At 41.6% G+C, this 24,441-nt stretch overlaps 1 protein-coding gene across 5 annotated transcripts in view; it reads right to left on the reverse strand.

Annotated features, from left to right (window-relative positions):
- Positions 1–24,441, reverse strand: part of HDAC9 (histone deacetylase 9) — a 423,892-nt gene that overhangs the window by 102,958 nt on the left and 296,493 nt on the right. For all 5 annotated transcript variants that reach the window (XM_083405349.1, XM_083405344.1, XM_083405343.1 and 2 more), the window contains 4 exons: positions 23,010–23,143; positions 14,694–14,814; positions 12,358–12,407; positions 4,836–4,943 (listed from right to left, as the gene is read on the reverse strand). In XM_083405349.1, the coding sequence (XP_083261475.1) occupies positions 4,836–4,943; positions 12,358–12,407; positions 14,694–14,814; positions 23,010–23,143 (413 nt within the window). The remainder of the gene's footprint in view (positions 1–4,835; positions 4,944–12,357; positions 12,408–14,693; positions 14,815–23,009; positions 23,144–24,441) is intronic.

The raw sequence follows: 24,441 nt of genomic DNA on the forward strand, positions 1-24,441 counted from the left end.
AGCAACCGTGTATAAAAAGTTAAGTAGATACAGGGTGAGAATTGAATGAAAGCGAGACCATTGGACATCTCATCATTTATGATATGCTTACACACCAGTGATCTAGGGTCCTGCTTAAAAGGTAGAGTGATATGCCAAATATCCCTGAACTGCGCCCACATAACAATAGAAAAAGCTTGGTTTTGATGGATGATTTCACCCACTTTTATATGTGGGAAAATATTCTTGTTCAGATTCCACAGGTAGAGGCAACATTCTCCTAACCCAAAGAAGCCATTTACTATCTCTCCTTAAAGTGGGATTCAAGTAGGCTGTATTGTTTTACAGTTTCACAGCTGGTATTCTGTCCATTAGCCAGGAACAATAAAAAAGACCAAATAGTTCACAAGGGATTTCAAATGGAATGGAGAGATGTTTATTATAGCTACGGATTCAGGGTTTCAATCAGATTCCCCTGCTTTTTGGTCAGTTATCAAGTTACGTTGCTGATCTGAGACTTACGTAAGATAGGAGGAGAGGACACAAAGGATTCATTTCGTTCAAAAAATTAAATGTATTTCCAGGTCATAGTATAGAATCTGGCATATCTGTACAAGGAGTCCAGTGGTGGGAATAGCCTAGATTTTGATAAATTGGCTCACTGTTCAGCTATACCACAGGCATGTTATGTGACCATAGGGAAGTCTCCATATATTAGCAGTGGAATCCTACACATGCCTACTCAGAAATATGTCCCATTTAGATCAATGGGACTTATTACCAGGTATGCCTAAAAATGAAGCCTAAGTGGACAAAATAGTGAAATCATAGCTGATTCCTTCCTCCTTTCATTTTAAAAATATGTACAGGTTCATGTAAACAAATCCATAATAGACTGCTGTTTAAAATCAATGTTGTGAACTCTTCTGCATGAATGTGTAACCAAGTAAATAGGCAGAAGATTGCAGCCCTAATGTCTACTTTGACTGCAGCAATCCTATACCCAATTATCTCCAGGTTTCTGCTGGGGACATTTCCAGCCCTATATGGACTCTCCTGCACTGGTGGTCTTCAAGCAGAGGTTGGATGGCCACCTGTCACGGATGCATTAGTTGAGATTCCTGCATTGCAGAGAGTTGGACTAGAGGACTGACAGGGGTCCCTTCCAATTCTATGACTCCATGGTCCTATGATCTAGGAATGGTGAGGATTGATCCTGGGACCTTTTTGCATGTGAAGCAGTGTTCTACCACTGAGCTCTGGCTCTTCCGCTTCAGTGTCTACGGTCCCTCACCCCCCATGTCCATCAAGACCTTCAACTGAGGATAGCACTTCATGCTTATGCCACAGTAAGCCTATTTAAGGTGCCACAAGGCTCTTTGTTGTTCTGGTTGTAGGCATAGCATAAGCCCAAAGCTTGTATACTGCAAGGTTACAAGAGGAGATGATAGCTGGTGAATGGAGCAAGGAGAACAACAGAGGAAATGAGAGGCAAGAACGTTTGAACAGGCTTCATAAAAAATATGCACTGTGCGTGCTTGTTCGCCGCATAAGCTAATCCCCATTTGATTCCTGGTGTGTGTTTTTCATACACCCAAGGTATTAGGAGTGGCAACGAGATGGATGTCTGAAGGAGGATCTTAGGTGTAAGCTGATGGATCTGTATTAGTGACTGTGAGGACAGGACCAGAGGGTGATAGTTATTCTAAATGAATATGTTAATTTGGGATAAAAGTGTGTCATCCTGTGGCTATCCTCTGCTGACCTTCCCTGGTGCCTCTGAAGGCAAATAAAAGAGTGATTTATAGTCCCCGAGTCCCATAGTATTTTAACGACACTGTGTTCTCAAATTGTAATGCAGTTGGTATTCTGCTGTAACACTATGTGCGTGACCTTGATCTGCAGGATTCAGTTCCAGACAAACATTCCATTTGGAAATCTTTTAAATCTTCTTCTTAAAATAAACTGCAAATAAATATGGGTGAGGGGAAACCGCGAGGCCCCCCCCCCAACCCATGTAAGTATTTGTTGCTTTACTGCAGCTACTTCAGTGGCCATTGAAAAAATAGATTGATTGACAACTTTGTTTTTAAAGCTCTTCATTACACAGAGATAAACAGTGAAGAGTAAATCCACGATGTGAAAGACCCCATAAATCCTGGGAGATAAGCAATAAAGGTCCTGCAGCAAATCCTGGTTGTGTCAACTGCACATAAAGCATGTCTGATTATTCTTATCTAGGCCAGCTTTTAAATTCTGATATATTCATCATCCCAATTATACTTTCTAAGCAGGGAAAAAAATGGAAGTCTAAATTATTATTTTTGAGGATGTACGTCTGCATACACATCTTTCATTTAAAGCACATGACTTGCCTCAAAGAATCCTGGAAACTATAGTTTTCCCCTCATGGAGCTACATTTTCCAGCACCCTTAACACACTTCAGTTCCTAGGCTTCTTTGGGGGAAATCATGTGCATAGCCCAAGTCTGTACATAGCCCAAGTCAGTTAAAACAAGGCGTTTCCTGTAAATTGCTGTAAAATCTGGCAGATAGGTCATTGACTGGAACTAGCCACACAAAGCCTAGTTCACCTGCATTAAAATGGCTCCATGAGGTTCTTGTGTGTTTCCAGACAAAAATTAATATGCTGGTGTGTGTTTTATATGGCTTTGGGCATGAATATGTAAGGGACTGATTGTATAAATCTGTGATTCATGTTGCGAACTTCCACAAAGGCAACTGTGTGGGTGCCTTTCTTTGCAGGGTAGACAGTCTATCAGCAACAGGGCCTTCTCAGTGGTGGCACCTACATAATGGAAGGCTGTTTTCATGTTAAGCTTTCAACACCTGTACAAAACCGAATTATTTGCCCCTGCTTTAAACTAAGTAATGATCTTAATGTTTACTACTGCTTTTATGCTTTATCGCAATGTTTCGTATTCTATGCTGGTTTTTAATGGGTTGTTTAAGTGTCAAACTCATAGTCAATGTCCATCGATTTCATCCGGGTTTACTCAGAGTATGACTCTCTCAGAGAGAATCCAAGCTATTTACTGTTTTGTTATTTTATTTGGAATTTATGCTTATTTTCAGCTTTGAGGGATTCATTGAAAAATTTAAACTGAACAGCAGGAAGCAAGCTATCTAAATAAATAAATAAATGATACATAAAGCAAACATGTATTGGCTGTGGCTTCTTTGGGAAACTTGCAGCATGGTTGGCTTGAAAAGTGTAGAAGGTAGGACATATTCAGAGCCTCTGTAGAACATTATTCCACGTATCCATAGTTAAACTTTCATGGACCTGTACCCAGTGAAGGAATAGTTACCATGTATCTGCAACAACTGGGAAAACTGGAGAATAGAGGTCGCAGTGATGATGCCTATTCCTTTTAGCTGGTGGCTTCAGATGATTAGCCTTCTGCACAGCCAGAGCATCGCCATGCAATATGTCCTCAAGAGGCCACCATTTTGCAAACGTTCAGATGGGTTACAATATAAATCCCTGTACACCATATAAATAAGGTGCTTTTGATCTCTGTACTTTAGTGTCTTCATTGTTCTTCACATTTTACAGATAGGTGATTGAATCTAAGGTGTAGTGACTTCCTCAGTAAGCATGTAAATATAACCTGCTAATGGAACCATGCTTAAATCTTACTGAAATCACTGGGATTTAAATAAGCTGTTCATTACAGTTCAGGTTTTGAGGGATGGTGTCCCAAGGCTATGGTAGCCACGGCTAGGAATAAAAGAACCTGTCCATTTCAGTTCTCGCAGTTTCTCATTCTTTCAATCTCCTATCCTTACCCCCCCCCCAAGCTGTTTAGCATAGACGGGCAGGTATCAGGAAGTGCCCCATCTCCTAGGAGGTCCCTCAAAGCACTCACCCATTTCCCCCTCTCCTTCACTTCCAATTCACCCAACCCCACACTGCATTTGCCCCAATGGAGGAAAAACAAAAAAGCCCCAAATCACCATGAAACTGTAAGCATGTGAAAGAAAGTTACATACTTTTCATTTAGATCTGAACCGTAACAGTAGACTTTGGTCACTGGGTGAAATCCATTGCTATTTTACCTAACATCAATTGTATTGATGGCGTGTCACGTCCAAGAAAGTTCATTGGGGTATCTAACCATTTGGGCTTTACAGAGCCTACCTTTAAAACCGGGTTGTTATAACATCAAACAAAATGTCAACGTCTGTCGAGCATGCAGGTTTTATAAATTGTTTAGACTGGGGATAATTTGGGTTTTGTATCTCATTCTTTTCAGATCGTGTAGAAAGGAAGCTCAAAAACCGAGTTTGGGTTGGGGAAGTGCTTTGAATTTGCGATTGTTTGATGGAAAGGCATAGCCTGCACCATTACCCTTCCAATCAACAGTTTCGTTCTTTCTTCAAAGCCCACAGGTCCATTATTTACTTTTCTTCGCCTTGGGTGGCATTTTTGAGGCCATGCTTTCAACCCGATAATAATTTATTTAAAATTCATTTCAAAAGGGAATTTCAGAATGGCGTGCCAGATCTGTACATCCTCTGAGTCATTTCTAACTCGGACAACGGTTGTGCAATTGACTCCGGGGCGGGGAAAACAAAAAAGAGAGAGAGACTGCAATAATACTGTAGTACGCTGGCAAGCAAAACTCTCTCTAGTGAATTGGAAGGCTTCGAGTAATAAAACGATCTGCTGATTGCCAAGCGAGGCTATTTAGATTACCACACCTTAGTGACCCGCCATCTTCCCCATTCTCCGGTCTCCGCTCCCCTTCCTTCAACCCCAGAACAACAACATCGCTTTCAGCTCTCCCCCCGCCCCACTTTTCCCACACACAATGCAACCCAGACCTCACCTTCAGCTCTCCTGAGGCCACTTTGGAAGCCAATTCGATGACACAGCCAACAGCCATGCGTGCAGCACCGGACGAATGCAGCTCATTCCAAATGGTGTCACTGTCCACCTGAGCAAACAGTTAGCAGAGGGGGTGGGGGAGGGAAAGAAGAGAGAGAGAGAGTTTAAGAGAAAACAAATCAGTGAGGGAGGGCTGGCAGGGTGACAGCCAATGTACAATAACATTAGTCTTCCGACTTGGCCAGCTGAAAAGGCCTTCTGGACATGGCTTTGCTTATACTTTTTCTCTACACCAACTTCTCCAATGGAAACACATTCCTGTCATGCCTCACTGCCATTCCCTGTTTAGATTTCTCATTACAAACAGCATTACATAGGCCAGAGCTGGCCCTAGCTAACAGGCCCGTTAGACACCAGGCCGCGGTAATAGATGCAGCATACGCTCAGAGTGGCCTTACTTCTAAGAAAAGAATTTGCTTTTGCAAAAGCCAGAACAAAAGCTTCAATGAAATGGCATGTGCTTACAGGAAAGCTCTGTTATAATGAACTCAAGCTGTAGCAAACACCTTTCTTTTTTTTAGTGTATTGGAGGGAGGCAGCTATGGTTCATATTCCTAAAATAAGAGGCATTTCAAAGTCGCTGCCAACATGAATCAGAAAAGGGTCTGCAATTTAGCACCTGTGAGCAGGCAGGGAAGGCAGGTCAAATTTGTGGGGTATGACTGTGAGAGGACCCCACCAATGTCCAGAGCAAATGGTCTCCTCTCTTTGCTCCCACTGCCAGCTAACACAGGTGGCAGCTGTGTCATCTAGATGGTCAGATGGGGGGGGGGTAGTTGTACAAATAAGGGGGGGGGGTCTCCACGGGCATCACCTTCCTCAGGGATTAACATTTCACTCATGGGAGCAGCAAAAAAAAAAACAACCAAAAAACATTTGGTACCTCAAAAACAAACCTCTTTTGCAGATTCAAGCTCATTCCGTCACATACATGAAATGAAATCTTAGTTAACAGGCATATAGGAGAATATGCTAAGGAGGCTGAATGGCAATTGGATACAACCATTGCAGTAAGTGATCAATAAAGCTTAAATACGCATTAAATAGATACGCTTTTAAGGTTCTGCAATAGCAGAATTGCTGAGATGACTATTAAGTGCTAGGGCAGGGAACCATTTTCAAGAAACTGCCATAGATAGCACAGATATCCTAGCATTGATAAGGACAAGGGTGATAGTGCTAGTTGTATTCTTCTAGTGGCTATCATTGTGATTTCCCATGGTTCTCCAAAGCCCTGTAACATTACTCAAAAGTAATTAAGAAGGATAGCTGCCCAGCACTTATTGGAGCAGAGCAAAAGTGGGCCCAGGCCAATCGGATCATAGACGGGAAGCCACCAGTAACAGCTTGATGATTACCACTAGTCTTCTCTGTCCCTTAGAATTTATTTTATTTTACTTTTATTAAATTTATATTCCCTCTTTTGGGGGGGCAGTTTTGCAGGGCAACTTGCAGTAATATATAAATTAAACAAATTTATATATTGGTTTATATATAAATTGGTTTATATAAAAACCAAATATGTTAAACAAATATAAATTCAACAAACTGATGTCACTATAAACACATCAGCGTTAAAACTAAAAGGAAACTATCACAACAAAATCGAACAGAGGCAGCCAGAAGTAACATTAAAACAGTGGTCAGAGCTATAAAATCAGTGATAGCAAGATAAAACAGCAACATAATGACAGCACAACTAAAATCCTTAAGATTTTGAAAAGCTGATAGTAAACAAATATGTTTTCAGTTCAATGATGGAGATGGTTGAATCCTAAATGTGGGCTCCAAAATGTGGGGGGGCCCCATTGAAAAAGCCCTCTTCCATATGTCCACCAGCCTGAACCAACATTGCACCATCTAAATGATATGGAACACTATAGGTAATATATATCCAAGGGAAAATGAGCGCCAACACTTAAGTTTTGAAATACAACTACACTAAAATTTAAGGCATCAACATTGTTCATATTTCAGCAACACTTCAAACAGGCAGAATTATTCATGACAATGTTACAAGCCAGAATATGCCGTCCCACTCTGAAGTCTAAGACTCTTAAGGCACATATGGATTTACTTCATTCAGAATTTCCTGAATGAATATAGTCGTTTCGAGCTTTTCCAAATACATCCTACGTAGCTCAATCACTGGCATGTGTAACAAAGCTAGACCATAGGAAAGCCCCAGATGATAGAAATTAAACTACCTGTCCCAGAAGTGTGTGTGTGGAGTTATTCAAAAAGGCTGAATGGCTTAAATAAAAATTAATTTACATCTATCCCATGTGAAAGCTACCGGATTTTTACCTACAGCCTGCATAAGTGTGCCTCCCCCCACCTGCAACTCTTGCAGAAATAATAGGCCCATGTAATATGTTCTGAAAGGAAGATGAGTTATTCTCCTCTACACTCTCAGCAGCACTCTTGTGCTCTGGAAGTGTGGAGTGAAAGCTAGTGTTGCACACACACACCCCAGTCTCTGACTGGCAAGAGACTTCAGGGGTTCCAGTGCTTAGCCAGGGTTAGGTTTCCTTGGAATGAAGGTCATCAGAGACTGTGGTGTCCCTGGGATACAGTGGTACCTCGGGTTAAGAACTTAATTCGTTCTGGAGGTCCGTTCTTAACCCGAAACTGTTCTTACCCTGAGGTACCACTTTAGCTAATGGGGTCTCCCACTGCTGCCGTGCTGCTGCCATGTGATTTCTGTTCTCATACTGAAGCAAAGTTCTCATACTGAAGCAATGAAATTCAACTAAGGGGAAGCGAGGAAGTTACTTAACAAAGTTAATAACGGTAATTTTCAATAAGGCTATGATTTATGTTTGTTATGTTTGTTTGTCTTGTGTGTTTGTTTGTTTGTTTGTCTTGTTTGTTTGTTTGTTTGTTTATAATATTGTGAAAAGCAATACATTTTTTGGAAAAAAACAAAGTTATTAACCCAAGGTACTATTTCTGGGTTAGCGGAGTCTGAAACCTGAAGTAACCTGAAGCGTCTGTAACCAGAGGTACCACTGTATATGGTTTCATTTGCACATGTATACAAGCTGAGCATAGGACAGATGGCCTTGCTTCCTCATTGGGTTTCCAGCTTTAGTCAAGAGCCACAGCTTTAGTCAAGAGCAAATATGAGCCTCTGTGTCTCCAACTTCCAGCATCAGCCAAACTCAGGCTCCTCCTCCTCCTCCTCCTCCTCCTCCTCCTCTTCTTCCATACACGGTGATCTCATGTTCAGCCAGGTGAGGGGGCTTACCCCATTTGCCTCACTGGTGACAGGGTGACTTCTTTTTAAAGTACATGGAAGTACTTAACTAGTCAGCTGAGGTCAATGCCCTAACAAAGGAAATGGCTGGGCAGGTTTCCTCTTATAGATTCTGAACTCACAGATACAGGGTTGCAGGTTTGGGAAGGGATCTGCAGGTATCATCCACAGCGACAATGAGAAGTCATTCTGGAAGCCACAGATTTGCCATGTCATCTGGTGATTTATGCCTTCTTTACTGAATCCATGTGTCTCCGTAGGTACCAAAGCTTTTAGAGGCTCACACTTTGCCGTTTGCTTCCAGAGAAAATACACACACACACACACACACACACACTTTGCCCTTTAGTGGCAAGCAAGTAGAAACTAAATCCATCCCTTTTCCAAAGTGTTCCTGCCTTTAAGAACTCTGTGTGCCATTAAGATCCAAGTGTCATCAAAGAACCTGCCATTCCCAGGCCTTGTTGGCAGAAGTCCATGAGTCTAGGTGAAATATACTTGCAGTCAAGTGTGAATTTCATGCTCTTTATTCAGCTCATAGTAGCAATGAATGAACATTCCCCCAAATGTCTAGCTATATACACATTATTTACACAATGGGCCCTGCGTGACTGGCTAATTCTTGGCTGCTCCTGTAGGCCAATCAGGTTGTGGATTCACCTCCTCCAGAAGCCTGATTGGCTGCTCCTGCAGGCCAATTAGGTCGCTGATTCACTTCCACCTGGAGCTGGATTGGGTGGCTCGTGCAGACTAATCAGACTGCTACATTGTGGATCCTATTGTTCTAGGATTCAGCTCAGTACATAACACTAGGAAAGGTGACGCAATCTAGCACAGAAGCCTGCTGTCGTTTCAGGGTGGGGACTCAGCTGCTGGGCGGTCAGGTGAGCACCGCTGCTGCTGCTGCTCCACTAATGTTGTCTGCTGCTGAAATCCAGGACCCACCGCAAAAGAACCAGGGCACGGGTCCCCGGATGGCAGCAATTAACAATTTCTTACTGTGAAAACATTTGTCTGAAATGGTCTTTCCAAGCCGCCTCACTCTGAAGCAAGTTGCACTGATTTCATAGAACTTAGATCTACATAAATATGCCTAGGATAGCTAGGTAAATTTCACAGGAATGAAATTGCTGCACAATTGCATGCATCATTTTGTTATAGAGCCAAAAGTTCAGCTTCTCCACTTGTGTTTAGTTTTCACACGACCAAAGAGGCAAAGACGTATATGTCAGAACTTAAGTCACCCTTAGTGGATGGCTTGTCATATGTTCAGGGTCAGATTTAGGTTTGATGAGGCCCTAAGTTATGAAGGTAATGGGGTCCTTTATATGACCAGCTGTCCTTTGTCAATAACAAATTGTTGCTGTTTTCTGTGTTGAATATATGCTGTATGGTAATTTATGGATCTAATAGGTATCTAAAGCCATCTGCACATAACAAAATATGTATTTTATCAAAGTAATTGTTGAACTGAAATACAATTAAGAAGAAGTATATCAACAGTGAAGTAATTATTAAGCTCTAACTTAAAATGATTTTTTATTCATAACAAACTTAATAATGCAAACGCATTGGCATTTGGCAATAACAAAAGTTCCTTTAGAAACACAGTTTACAAAGACTCATAATCTAGTCTCTAGAAACTTGCTATAACATGAAATAATAATAGGTGTAAATGTATGATGCAAACTGCTAATAAATATAAATAGCAGAATGTACCTGTTTACCTGTTATCTGGGATGTGGACCTGAAATGGAAGACCTCATTCTGCATCCCTAAGTACGTGGGAACAGATAAGTAGGGCTGTTGCCAAAGCAAGGCATGAACTAATATATTTATTTGTCACTATCGCACCTGAATGCTGAGGATCAATGGAGAGGGGCAGTTGCTTCACCTCTGCATGAGAATCATAAAAGAAATACTCAAAACCAGGTGTACTGTGAACTTGTCCTAAATCAGGAGTGGTCAAGCTATGCCTCCAGAGCATTGTGTTATCACACACCCAAACACATTTTCTATTTGCACTAAAACTTTCAGAATTTTTATTTTTTTAAAAAAAAGAAATGGGAAGTATTTCTGGCCATTTCATGAAATGCAAGGGGAAATCTTATGCCAAAACCAAAACGAAACCATAAAGTAGTAGAAAAAGGAGGCACATAAAAAGCAAAACTTTTAACAGTATAATTCTCGGGATTCCAATGGTGGTTCTCCCCCCCCCACCCCCATTCTTACATAGCCAGTGCTTTATCAGACACTGAGGATAAGAATATCAGAAGAAAAAATATCCTTCTTCAAAGAGTTCTAAACATGTGCCCATTGATGTTGGCAGCCACCATGTTCATGGAAATCATAAGCAGCTAATGCCAATTACATGCAACTAAACCACGCAAAAGAGCCACAACTTTCTGGCTCACGATGTATCACCATTGTATCCTTCTGCACAAAAGATGTTGCTTGGTCCTTTCCTAAAAAGATTTCCCCCCTAAATCAGAAGGGTTGATGCACCTTCACTCCCCCCCCCCCCGAGGTACTTTTGTAGCACAAACATCAAATCATTCTGATCTGCTGAAAGGAGCTTGGCTGACTCCAAGGGGATACAGCGTTTGGCACATTGAAGTCTGCAGCTAAGCCTAATTTAACACTTCTGCCCTGCCTGCCTGAATTCCTGCAAGGTGTTACATTGGCACTTCCTGAGATCATTCAGCTTGGGAGTCTGACACTGCACATTGACCTTTCCCTTTCTGCTTGCTCCTCCCGGCCTCCTCCTCCTCCCTTCTTTATTTTTTAAGCATCGTTGGATTGGGCAGCTGCCTCGTTTTATAAGATAAATGTGGAATTCTCTTTTGTCTGCAGTACAATCCCTGGGGTACCAGGACTGAAACCCAAAATTTGCCCCGGCACAGCTTGAGAGCCCATTCTTCATCTAAACAAATGCCGTAAGACCTTTTATGCTCGCTCACTTGCTTTTTTTTTTTTACAGCATGTCAAAAATCATATCGACTGCCAATAGTGATGTGATTGGTGTGGCCTCCTTGGAGTCATAAAAGAGGCAGTCTGTTATCAATTTCTCTGTGTGTATCCAGGGAATTTTGGGCAGGTTCACTTCCAAGTTATAAATGACAACAACTCAAATGCCACAGAAGTTTTGAAGCTGGAATCTGATTATGCTATCAGAGGCCCTGTTCTTCTTTCTTTCTTTATTTCCTATTAATAAATCATAGATAGATGACAGATAGAGCTATATCACTATTATTTATCATTTCCATAGCATCAACACACCATACCAAAGTTACAACAGCAATAAAAACACCTTAAGAAGATCAAAGCATTTTTAAAATATACAAATACCAGTTGGTTAAAAGAAATTCACATATGAAAGGCCTGTCTAATTAACATCATTTTAAGACGTTATCTAAAAGAAGGCAGGGGTGAATCCTGCCAAACATCCGCTGGCAAGGAGTTCCACAGGGCAGGACCTGCTACACTAGGAAAGTCCCACCTTATTTTAGATTGTAGGTTTCTGGAGGCAGAGAATTGTCCATTCTTGCCCATTGAGGTGTTTATATATCAATAATATATGTTTCATTGATTTTTGCATACACTGAGTAATAAATACATTCTTACAATCTATCCATACAGCCACATATCAGCAGAGCATGAGAATCTTAATCTCAGGGCAGTGGATTCAAGACCCATGTCGGGGAAAAGATTCCTGAATTGTAAGGGGCTGGACTCGATGACCCTCATGGTTCCTTCCTACTCCTATTCTGTGATTCTATGATTAAGGAATCTCAATGATTGAACCTGGCACTAATGCAAAGGCGACATTGATCGTATTCCAGTAGCTTGAGTTTAGATACACAAGGCAGCATGATCACATTTCCTCTGCCAAGGCTACATTGTTTATTATTAATGTATCCCCGATGAAGTTTGCAATACCTTGAAGACAAATGTGTGCCTGTCGTGTATTCATTTGCATTTGCACACCAGGGCATTGTATGGAGTGCTAGAACTGTGACAGTTGTAACTTGGTTAGAACAATATGGCGAAACCATCCACATATTGTGAAGCTTAGCATCATGAGCCCAATCAATTTTGCATCTAGCTCCCAAAATGTGTAACCAGAGTATATATATACACCACTGAGTTACCCAGCAGAAAGCTATTTATGCTACCTTACTACACCAAAGCGAAACCTACTTACCCCAAGGCCTCCGCAGGGCAACAACGAAAATAGTTTCTGAGGCACACTACCTATATAAAAAAAGAGGGGAAAACAGTAAGCATTAAGATAGTACTTCATGTTTTGGATGACAACTCCTATCAGCCCCAGTCAGCACATTTGTAACGGGATAATATTTTGTGCAATGCACAGATATACAGTGGCAGATTTACAAATAGTCTTCAATAAGAGTCAAAAATATTGACATTTAGGAAACATCCAAAGCAGTTAAATCGCAGCAACTGGAACCCTGGTTAGTCTACCTTGGTTCCAGGAAAGCAGTATTGCGTAAAGTCTCATTATCGAATTATTTCTGTGGCTGAATTTGCAATCTTTGGAGGCTCACTTCTGTTGAAAGCTGATGGTTTGGTGGTCACGTGCCAGTGTTTGTGTATGGGAATATCTGCCATTGGTTGCAAGTTAATAGAAACCAGGAGAGGTCTGGAGGTCCTTAGTGGTTTTCATTATCATCACTTCAGGCCAGTGGTGACTCTGGTAAGAGCATGAAAAACTTGCTTCAAAGCTGTAATATATTCACACATACTGTCCAGATTCTTTAGAATGTCAGCTCTGCTTAAAATGAAGCATTAGCCATTGTGATGGCCTGACACATAATTTTGGCATTTATAAATTTGCCATAATTAGGAATAGTTGGTTTTTAGAAATGCTATGTTCGTCAGGGTGGCAGTGGGGGAGAAATGGAAACTGAAAATGGGCAATTGTTCTGAATTGTGCTTATTAAAGGAACATGGTATGGTGCCAATTTGAAAATCATGATAATTTACATCACATCAAGATGTAATGTTGTACGGCACATTGTAATGAACTATAAGTTGTCAAAGGCAGCATGTTAAAGGATTTTTTAAAGTTACATTTGGTTTAGGAAACCTCTTAAGTAGATGCTCAGTTAAATGACATCAGGATATGAACACATACTTAACCATCTTCTAATTTCTGCTTTAGTGTTTTTGAATTTACTTCTTAATGTAAAGTTCACGAAAAAGTATTTATTCACATTGCTAAATCAGGCTCAAAATCTATTTTCTGTAAGTCTCTTTTTAACTCCTCTTTGAACCTTTCTTTACTGATGTTTTGTAATACCTGGCTGTTTTGCTTTTATGGGAGTGGCATTTTTAAAAACCACATAGTAGAGTCTTGTACAATATGAATGTTCTTTCACTATCTACTAGAGTTTAACTTTTTTTGGGGGGGGGGAGATTTTGGGAAAAACTAAAAAAAAGTTCAACAACTTTGGCCAAAAAAAAAAGCTCAAAAACTTTTGTGTCTGGATTTTCACTTTTTGAAGTATGGCATCCCTAATATCGTCCAACTTTTTCAAGCCCCAAACTGGGACATGCATCTTCTAGGATGTGCTCCTGGAAAAATCATGTGACCAGCGCCTCAGTTTCATCCCCAAAAAAATTCCTCTCAGATCAGCTGATGGGGAACATGAGTGAGAGAGGACCATTATACTCACATCCTACCTGTGGGATTTCCATAAGGATCCAGTTGGCTACTATGAGCACACAAGTGCTGGGCTAGATGGACTTTGAGTCTGATCTGGCTGGGCACTTAGTTTGTTCTTAGGTTCTTTGTGTCCAAATAGTCCAGCAATAGTCTTTTGAATGTTGGTTCTAGCAAGGAAGTTGGACCATTTGGCCAACAAAATGTATTGGGCTGACAGAACTAAACATTACTGCGTGTTGTGTTATCAGGTGTATTCAGCACGTGCTAGTCAAATATATTTTCGTACGTGCAGCATGCTCCTTCTCCTAGGACTAACACTTTAAAATGTCTTGTTTCGGGCCTACAGAAGTCCTGCCTTCACTTATCCCTCCGCTCCCTTCCTGTTGCATGCACTGGCGGAGGAAGAGGAGTGCAGGGGGAGCACATCGCCCCCAGTAGCGCGATCCGGGTGGGGTGCCATAATTAGGAATATGGCACCTGCTCTCCACCCCCCCACTGGCTGCATGGCAAGGAAGAGTCCTGTGAACTAAGTCAAACAGCCTTATGTTCAGGGTTCTATTTGCCCATGCAATTTAAATACCATTGCCACAAAAGGGTTAATGTCCAGAGGATAAGAAAGCAGAGACAGAGAGATAGAAAGAGAAAGATCTTTACTTTCCGGCAAGGACCTTTTCCTAATCTGTGTTGGCTGCTGCTGCAACATTCTCTTTCTACAATGCAATGCATTTGGAAAAAGTGATACTTTTTCTTTTTTGTTATACTGCTTGCCAAGTATTTTAAACTGACACCAGCTATGACTAATGACAGTGCTGGAATGTGCTGTTCTCAGTAGAATAGAGCCCTTTACAGACCTAGGATTTTCCTGGGGTCCAGCTTCTGTCTGTTCAGGGGGCTGGTGCCATACAGCAGTGAATGATGTTCAGAGTGAACCAGCTGTATTTCTTCCAGACTGGCTTTTCGACCTCGGATCCGCTGAAAGAAAGCAGCAGAGGTCTACAATATTCCACCGATAATATAAGGAAGACAGGGAGTGGGGGGGGGGAGCAAATCCAAAATAACATTAAATAGGATTAATCATGGGCAGCAACTGCATCATATGAGAATGTGAGACTGCTTTTGTTTAATATTCTTCAAGAAAGGAAAAGCAAGGATGGTTTGAACAAATTGCATTGGTCCCGTGGTAAATCACACATGTTAGAATAACACAGTACTTTGCATGCAAAAATTAAATGCCCCGCCCCCAGGCAGGTTTCCCCTCCCCTCCCATGCAAAACCACAGGGACACCAGTCACATGATTACCAATGGCTTCAAGTTACAAGGAATGAGATTCTGACTAAACATTAGGAAAAGCTTTCTGACAGTAGGAGCTGTTCGACAATGGGATGGTCTCCCCTGAGATGTTGTGGACTCTCCTTCATTGGAGGTTTTGAAGCACAAGTCGGATGGTCATCTGTCATGGGTGCTTTAGCTGAGATTCCCGCATCGCAGGGGGTTTGGACTAGATGATGCTTGTGGGTACCGTACAACTCTACGATTAGCTAGCACCAAAGGCCCTGATCCAGAGTGGGATTGCAGCAAGGACCAAAGGTTTAAAGCCTTCTCCTTCCCCCCACCAGGGTCTTGGTCAGAACCTCCATGTCTGCTGTTTACACTTTAGAAGCCCATCCAAACAAATGTTCATAGTGTGAATGAGGTTACATTTAGTTTTGTCCCAAGGCAGGGGTAGTCAGTATGGTGCCTTCCGGATGTTGTTGGACTACAACTCCCATTATCCCTGATCCCCGACAACAAAAGATGGGAATTGTAATCCAATGACATGTGGAGAGCATCAGGTGGACTACTCCTGCCCTTATTTAATCCAAAAACAGCAACATGTTTACTAATTAATATGTCTTTAGGATATTTGCATTGGAGAGTCATTTATTCACAATATCTGATGCACAGAGTTTGTCTGCAAAGAGTTTGTCCATGGAAATTTGATGGAAGTTGAAATGGTTTATCATTCTTGTAGAATGGTCGATGGTCAGTCTTGTTTATCTAGAACAGGAGTGGGCAACAATTTTCAGTATGAGGGCCACATTCTCTCATGGGTGTCCTTATAGGGCCTGTATAGTTTCATGGGCAGGTTCAGAGGCAAAGATGTAGGTAGGGCAATAAAGGTGACTCTTATCATTGTGCAGCCACACAAAAGTCAGAGGATTTCTACACACCTGTCCATTCTTCATCCAGGAAGCAAGAGTTCCCACTGGCAGCTCAGTGAGAAAGAGCAATGTAACAGGAAACGGGAGAGGTGAGTTTGAGTTCCATTCCTAGAAAATGTGCCTTCTTTTAAGTACAGTGGCCATAGTAGGTCATGCTTTGCAATCCCTGGAATCTCCACTGACAAGGGGATCTCAAGTACTAAGGCTGAGATGCTGGATAGCTGCTTTCAGTTGGAACAGACAATAGTAGACTAGATGAATCATATAACTCTTCATCAATCAGTTTCACATATTTGTTTAATCAGTGTAGATGTGGACAGTCAAGGGGGCACAGTAGGGGAGAAGGGAGAAGGGGATCTGATTGTGAGTGCAGTCATTCACAAAACCACATTTATGGTCAGTAGGGATGGATTAATCCATCGATTCTGGTTTCTGTGCTTCTCATGTTTACAGTCTTCAATTTAGTGATTATTATTAACTTTGTGATTATTATTATTTAAAGCCCTCATGAAAATTCACCACCACTGTAGTGCAAACCTCTCTTTTCTCTTTGATATAATAAGAATGTAAGAGTGTCGTTATGCAGCTGTTGTTCGTGTGGCTGCCAACAGATGGCGCTGCAAACTGCAGAATGATGGCAGAATTCTGAGAGTGGCTCACCTTTGGGTGGTCCATCACAGCTGCACTGGAGGAGAAGATGGAGGCAGGGGCGGAGCTTCATGCTCCGGCACTGGGGGGGGGGGCGGAGAGCAGGTGGGGGTGGGGCTGGTACACGTCCTGGGGGTGAGGGTGCTGCCCACAGGGGTGTGGCGCACATCCTGGGGGTGGGGCATGCCGCCTGCGGGGGCGGGCTGCCTGGGGGGGGGCAGCTCCCGAGATTGCGCTGCCAGGGGTGGTGTGCTCCTCCCGCACTCCTCTTCCTCCACCCGTGGATGGAGGCAGGGAAGCAGACAGGAGGGATAATGGACAAGCAGCCCAGGGAAGGGAGGCAAGCAAGGAGCCAAGAAGCCCAGATTTACCTTTAAATGTGACCTGAACTGAATTTCTCCTCCATCCCTAACATTGGCCAGTAGTACCAGCCACATGGGAGGTTAAAGTAACTGCTTCTGGCCCCTTGCAGGTCTTTGCTAAGATGAAATAGAGCGGGTCAACACAACTTGCAGTCAGAACTGATAAATTTATCAGGAAAAATGCTATTCCCAGTATGTTTAAATCAGACTTCTTTAGAGGCAAAATGATTTTATACTGATAAACATTTGGCATAGGTAACGTAGGAAGCTTCCTTTCTGGAATCTAGCACTGTTAAAATTCAGGGATCTATTTTTCCTTATACTGATAAAATGCAGCCAATATTTACACATGCCTTTGATCGTGTTGCATTAATCTGCTGTTCCTCGCTCTCTGTCTTGTTTCAGTTACACAGTTGCCTCCTCTGGAGACATCATTGTCTTGCCCTGCTAATGGCATGTTTGGATTTTCTTCACAATTGCTTACCGGAGACGTAACAGGGCTTTGCCTAGTAAGAAATCAAGAGCATTTGAAAGAAATTTCTGGTAACCAAACTTTGAATGTTGTTTCTGCAGCAGGAGCCAGAAAGAAACTGCACAAAAGATTTATACTCCTTACTAGTATTCCAATGCAAACATTGCTTGTTTTCAAAGGCCAATAAACATTTAAGGGAAGAGGGTATTTTCTGCGACTGTCAACAGGACTTGATATAATAAACTGAATCTAGGATTTAGCCTTGCCTTTGCCTAAAAAAATGGACTATGTTCCCTAAAACTTTGAGTTAAGTCACAAAACAGTCTCCAAATGAAGTAGTGGAAGCCTCTATTTTATTTCTACAATTTGAAACTGAAACGTACCCAATAATTCAGGGGGATTTTGCTATCCAAAGACGTCTCTGAAACATCTTTATTTAGAAGTAACTTATTTCAGTTAGGGAAGGGATAATATTTTCTCCCTTTATGTTGTTAATCTTCTTCAAACCATTTCAGCTTCCATCAAATTTCCATGGACAAACTAGTTTGCAGCACCATGACTGAAGAGTTTTTCTCTTCCCACTCCGGCCCCCCTCAGTTTACTTCAAAATATGCTTTGGTTGAAATGTTAGCATAGACTCTCATGTCGGTGAAATTTCTTTCCAACTTAATACGGTACTTTAGCTTCACAGTCTAAAGAACTTCACAATGGGGTTTTAAATAACTGATTTCTCCACCTCTCCCAGAACTCTAAGAGAACTCACAGCTGAGGAAAGATGTCTGAGGCACAGTTGCCTAAAGTCGAGAACACAATGTTACTTTGTGAAGACAATAAATGGTTCTTCTGGGGCTGCTTAAATAACAAACAAAGCTACAGTGTTCTTCATACGTCAGGTGATTGATAACGTTCTCTTGCTCTCCTAAAAGTTGTATGTATGTATTTTCTTGAAGGAAGGCAAAGGGGATGTGGTATAATATAAATGTTTTTCCTGGAATGGGCTTCAGATGACTGCATAGCAAATCAACGAAGAAACCCCAGGTGGCCAGTACTGTGGAAGACCCCTTCCATTTCCACTGAGGGTTGTGTATTCTATAAGAAAGCTAATTAAAATATTTAAGAGGCTGGGGTAATTATTAGTCATTGTAGCACTTTTGTCTATTAGTCCAGACACACTGAAGTACCATAAACCTCATTGTACTTAAGGAGATAAGAACAACAGCTAGACTGTTGTTTTAAATTTTAAAAGACCTTTTGAATGATTTGCAGTCCAATCCTCAACATGTTTACCCAGACCAAAGTCCCACTGAGTTCAGGGGGATTTGCTTCCTGCTAAATATGCTTAGGGACTGCAACTCTCATCTAATTCTTTTTTAATGCTCACAAGAGCATCATGGTTTTCACATTGTATATTTTAAGGATGGCTCACTGCTGCGCCTATCCCATTGGAAGTCCAGGCTAACCAAAAATATATCTCGTCACATCCTAATACGTAAGGATATGTGACAAGGCACAGGGAGCAAGTTGTGTGTTTGCTGCATGTGTGCTTGTGCTTTCTAGTGCATTTTGCTAAGTATAATTATTTGACACTGAAATGGTGAATGGCTATGTGCAGTAATGAAGGCTTTAACATGGGGATTTTCCATGGGGCTATATTCAGGCCAAGGATGGGCTTTCTGAGCTTTAACTAAGTGGATAATTAACTGTTGTCATTCTCTAGTAGCTAACACTTGAATGTTAAACTTTAGATCACATGGAAGACTATTGAATTCAAAGTCACCATCTTGGAAAGTTGTCTTTGTTCCTAGACTTTGTGGAAGAAGGATGTAAGTGAATCTCTACGGGTAAGCAGCCTGATGCAGGCTGGAATGCAAACCTGTGGTTCTAGGAACTGTTTGGATTATTTCATATTTTGTAAGATGCTGAGCCTGTGCATTTTACTGGCGTATGTCTTATGCAACTATTTGGATGTATCATTTGATGTTTTAATTCTGTTATGAAGAAAGTTCTGCAAGTAAAGTTTTGAATAATATCTAATTGGTCTGGGCAATGCTTCATTTCCAGAAGGAATCAGATTTTATGCATCCAGACACTTCAAACTGTGCAATATTAATATCTGCAATACATCTACTGTCTGCACATATATGAACAGTTGGTCTTACTGTAAGTGATACAGCAGAGAAACACCTCTAGATGATCACAGAGCAACTCTGTGTAGGGGCTACCCTTTAGCTGCACAGAACAGAAAATGGTCCCTTTCTTTCCCAGTGCATGTTCTTGTAGGCCACAGAAGTAGCAGAGAATAGTGAAACAATAAAAGTTTCATAAAGAAACAAAGGAAAGCGAGAGGCCAGGACATGAAGATGAGCATGAGCAGGGAAGAAGCAGTTGCCCATTGGTCCCAGGCTCCTGTGCTGATCTAAACATCATGGCCCCTATGTAGAGTGTCAAAAACTATCTCCATGTGGTGGATTCTCCAGAAGACGTCATTTAACCACATTCCACCTTGACATTGTGTTGGGCATTTTCCACACCTTTATCACACATCCATAGGACTGGCATGGTGATTTTAAACCACAGATCTTCAGCAAGTAGAGGTATACACCACAGCCCACAATATCAAATGGAAGCATTTGGAACAGCTTCCATGTAGAGGCCATAAGACGAAGATTGGTGTAGCTGGTGGGACCAGGTTGCTGAGGGAATTGGGGTGGTGGAGGTGGTGGATGGAACAGTCAAAAAAGCTGAGAGGATACACATAGGTAGCTATCTGTGAATGGGTTCAAGCTTCACCGAGGAGCAGAAGGCAGAGGATTACTACTTGCACTGCTAAACACAGGAGCCACCAAGATCAAATGTGTGTGTGTGATTGCGCCAATCTCCTATTTTCACAAGGTTGCTCAAATCCTAGGCTCCTGCCTTGTGTTCCACGATGTCGGAAAGCCAAGCCCAGCACTCATTGTTTATGAGCCCCATAAATAAAAGCGTAGTGAACCCATAGATCTAGCACCTGGAAAAACCAGCTCTCTGTCATTTTTTCCCAAGGCTTCGAAAAGTTGGATGGAAAGTTCTACCAGCTCAATCAGATGCAAATGTATGATCAAGCTTTGATCAGCACAGACGTCAAAATAATGCTCAGAATAAATGTAACTTGGATTGCATGTAAAGAATGTGGCATCATAAAGCTTGGCTTGCTTCACCCAATATCCATCATATCATTATTTTACTGCCAATACATTTCTTATGGGAACTGAGTATGACCTTTATGACAGCCTGATGATTGACTTAAGAGCGAATCCGAATATTTTCAGTTCACAGCGTTTATCCGGTGATGAGAACAACGCTCCTAGATTGTTTCAGGTTGTTCAATTGTTCGGTGGATTCTAAGTGGAAACACAATCCTTCTTTTTTTATCTGTGTCTGAATAATCACAATCCTCTCTTTAGCTTCTGTCAAATCTAACCAAGTCTGGTTGAATTTAGGCAGCATTACCATGAACTGCAGCAACAATTTACTTATAGTTATTTATCCCAAACGATAAAATGAATGACTTGTACAAAATGTAACACTCCTGGAGAAAAAACATTATACAAAGGAGTTGCATTCATAGAAGCCAATACACCACACTTTTAGATGCAATGAGACCTGTGCCAGCAGTTGGTACTTCCTGGAAGCTGGGAAAGAGACTGATCACCACTGACCTCCTCAACATTTGCCTTTTGTTGCTGCCAACCTTCTCTGGAGTCAGGATATGGGAGTCAGCTGTATGTCTTCTAGTCAGGTGAGAGGACCCCTCCCCTCTGAACTGTATTTAAGCCAGACTCATTAGAGGGCAGGAAAACCAATACCAGACACTTGATTGTCAAACCTTACATTTGCTTTGTATATATGCACTTAAATACTTTGTACTTATGTACTTAAATATTTATGTACTTCTTTAAATATATATGTATATGTATATATATATAACTGAATTTATTCTGTGTTTGTTAAATTGTTGGCTTTTGTCATTTTTTAATTTAACGGCATGCTCTGCGTTTTCATATATTTGTATTTTGATGTTTTGAATGTTTGCGGCAAGTTGCTTTGGGCACAGCTCATTGTGGAAAAAAGGCACATAAACCTACTCAATCAATCAATCAATCAATTTGTTATCTGCTGTGGTCTAAACCACAGAGCCTAGGGCTTGCTGATCAGAAGGTTGGAGCTCCGGTTGCTCGGTCCCTGCTCCTGCCAACCTAGCAGTTTGAAAGCACATTAAAGTGCAAGTAGATAAATAGGTACCACTCAGGCAGGAAGGTAAACGGTGTTTCCGTGTGCTGTTCTAGTTCGCCAGAAGCGGCTTAGTCATGCTGGCCACATGACCCGGAAGCTGTACGCCGGCTCCCTCGGCCAATAAAGCGAGATGAGTGCCGCAACCCCAGAGTCGGTCACAACTGGACCTAATGGTCAGGGGTCCCTTTACCTAAAGATTATTTCCTTCCTATAGTCATCCACTATAGACATTTTGCTAATCTAACTGTCTCACAGCTATTGGGTTAAGTGTTTGGGGGTTCTATAGAATGAGACCCCAATCCAGCAGCACTTCGATCTAGCAACACATTAGAGGCCTGCTGGTTCCTCATTCTTACATCAGGAAAGGATCAGCTCCATCGATTCACAATGGCAGCATTTAGATGATACATCCTGGCCAAGTTATGAATGAGCCTCATACACCCCACATGCAGCTGCTTTGCTCTTCCCTTCATGTGAACTGTAAACAAGTCAGAAAGCACTGAAGTACAACTTCCCATTGTGATTAAACTGGTGGGGGACTATGGTCAATGGCTCCAAACAAGCCAAGGGTAGCCAACTTTAAACCATGGGTTCAATATCACATCTTGTTTGGAAACAATTCACCATAATTTCCCATTTTTGACATAACAAAAAGCTACAGTTACACAATACATGTAAAGCATGTTACTTTCCCCCAAATAATCATGGGAACTGTAGTTTGTTAAAGGGTGCTGGGAATTATATCTTTGAGGAAGATTTGCTTTTTAAATCTGTGGTGTGTATGCACTTGTTCACTCACTTGTAGAAAGGAAAGAGGGAAGTTGCTTATTATTGTTATTGTTATTGTTATTATTAAAACCTATGTCCCCCCCAAAAAAAATAATTTTATGCTGAAATATGATTGTTCAAACACTTCTAGTGGTGCCCCCACAAATAATATATGTATGCCTCAGAGTTCAAATGGAAGCTGTACATCATGGATGGAGTCACAAAAGGGGGAAAATAACTTAATCTGTCATTTTTTGTATGTGGATATTATGATCCACACATGAATCCACTATGAGTCCATAGTTTACTTATTTTATATCATGAAGCACAAGGGATATTTACAGGGCTATCTGCTTGGTGCTTACAGAAGGAATAGAAACACACGCTAATAATATTGCGTCTCTTAACATCAAACCTATCTGTGTGGCCATGTTTTTGATTACCTCACACTTGTTTAGCAAGCCACTTTCTTGCAGCCTCGACCAGATGCTTTGTATTCTCCCAGCGTGCTCAGGGTGGTTGCTGTAATTTCCACACATGCACTGGTGCTTCAACATTAGCGTGTCGTACGCAACACCTTCAGCATAAAGACAAGATAACAAGAAATGATAAGTACATTCTCAAGGACCACCTCTCCCTATATAAACCTACCCAGACTCTGTGTTCCTCTTCTGAAGCCCTTCTTCATGTGCCACCTCCATGAGAGGTTCGGAGGCTGGCAACGCAAGAGCAGGCCTTTTCTGCAGTGGCTCCCCATTTGTGGAATGCTCTCCCCAGGGAGGCTTGCCTGGCACCCTCATTACATATCTTTAGGTGCCAGGCAAAAGCATTTCTCTTCAAGCAGGCCTTAGACTGATTAACGTTCTACAGCCTTTGAAATTTATTTGTGGGAAGGGGGTGTTATCATTTTGGTTTTAACTATTTATTTGTGCATTTACCTTGCATTTTTATCTTGTGAACTTCCCTGAGATTTTATGATGAAGGGAAGTATATAAAAACACACAAACAAACAAATGCCTAACCATTTGCCTTCTCAGTAAGCAACAGAGGGCCAACTATATGTGGCAACAAAGTTTCACAAACCCTTCCCAGTCTCTTAGGGTGCAATTCAATCTTGTGCCTTTCTGAGGACTCTCCCAACTTAACTCTGGTTTCTCTTCAGATCGTATAAATCTTTTGCCTCAAAGGATCGTTAATTCTGTTTGAATCCAGTAAAAATAAAATAAAAAAATGCTGCATTTTTTGGCCTTTGTCAGAAACGTTCAGCTCAGACTGTTTGACAGTAATTTATTTGCCCTTCTAACTGCATCGTGTCTGATGAAGAGTTTCTTGGTTTCAAAAAATGAAATCTGAATGGGTTCCTCCCCCTTTCCTTCTTCATTCACTTCAAACATCTAAATTGATTTAGGATGTGCAAATAATTCACTTCTGCAGCTGCGGGTCACGCAGCACGTGTGCTACAGTACCACAACACAGCAACAGAGTTGCCTTCTAAAAATAGACAGTAGGATTCCCTAACACAATCCAGCCAAGGCTACGGCTCCCACCCCCAAAGTAAAGAGAGAAGAGACAAATGTTTTCAATTGCTAGCTGCTGTGGAATGTTAGTGGGAGATAATTATTCGGCCTGGAATGTTGTCTTCATTGAAGCCAGTGGCAAAATTCCCCACTGAAATCAGAAGATCCAATATTTTCACTTGCTCTTTTCCTCTTTCTGCAAAACCCTGCTCCTGCTTTGAGTCAGATGCTCATCTAATTGCAGTCCTGTAAATCGCGAACTTGCCTCCGCAGATGTCAGGGTGGAAATTGACCTCCAGAGAGAAATATACATGTATTTCAAATGCATCACTTTTTATTATCCTTAAGGCTCGCAGTG

The sequence above is a fragment of the Podarcis tiliguerta genome (assembly GCF_965153285.1).
Source record: "Podarcis tiliguerta genome assembly, chromosome: 12".
NCBI classification, from domain to species: domain Eukaryota; kingdom Metazoa; phylum Chordata; class Lepidosauria; order Squamata; family Lacertidae; genus Podarcis; species Podarcis tiliguerta.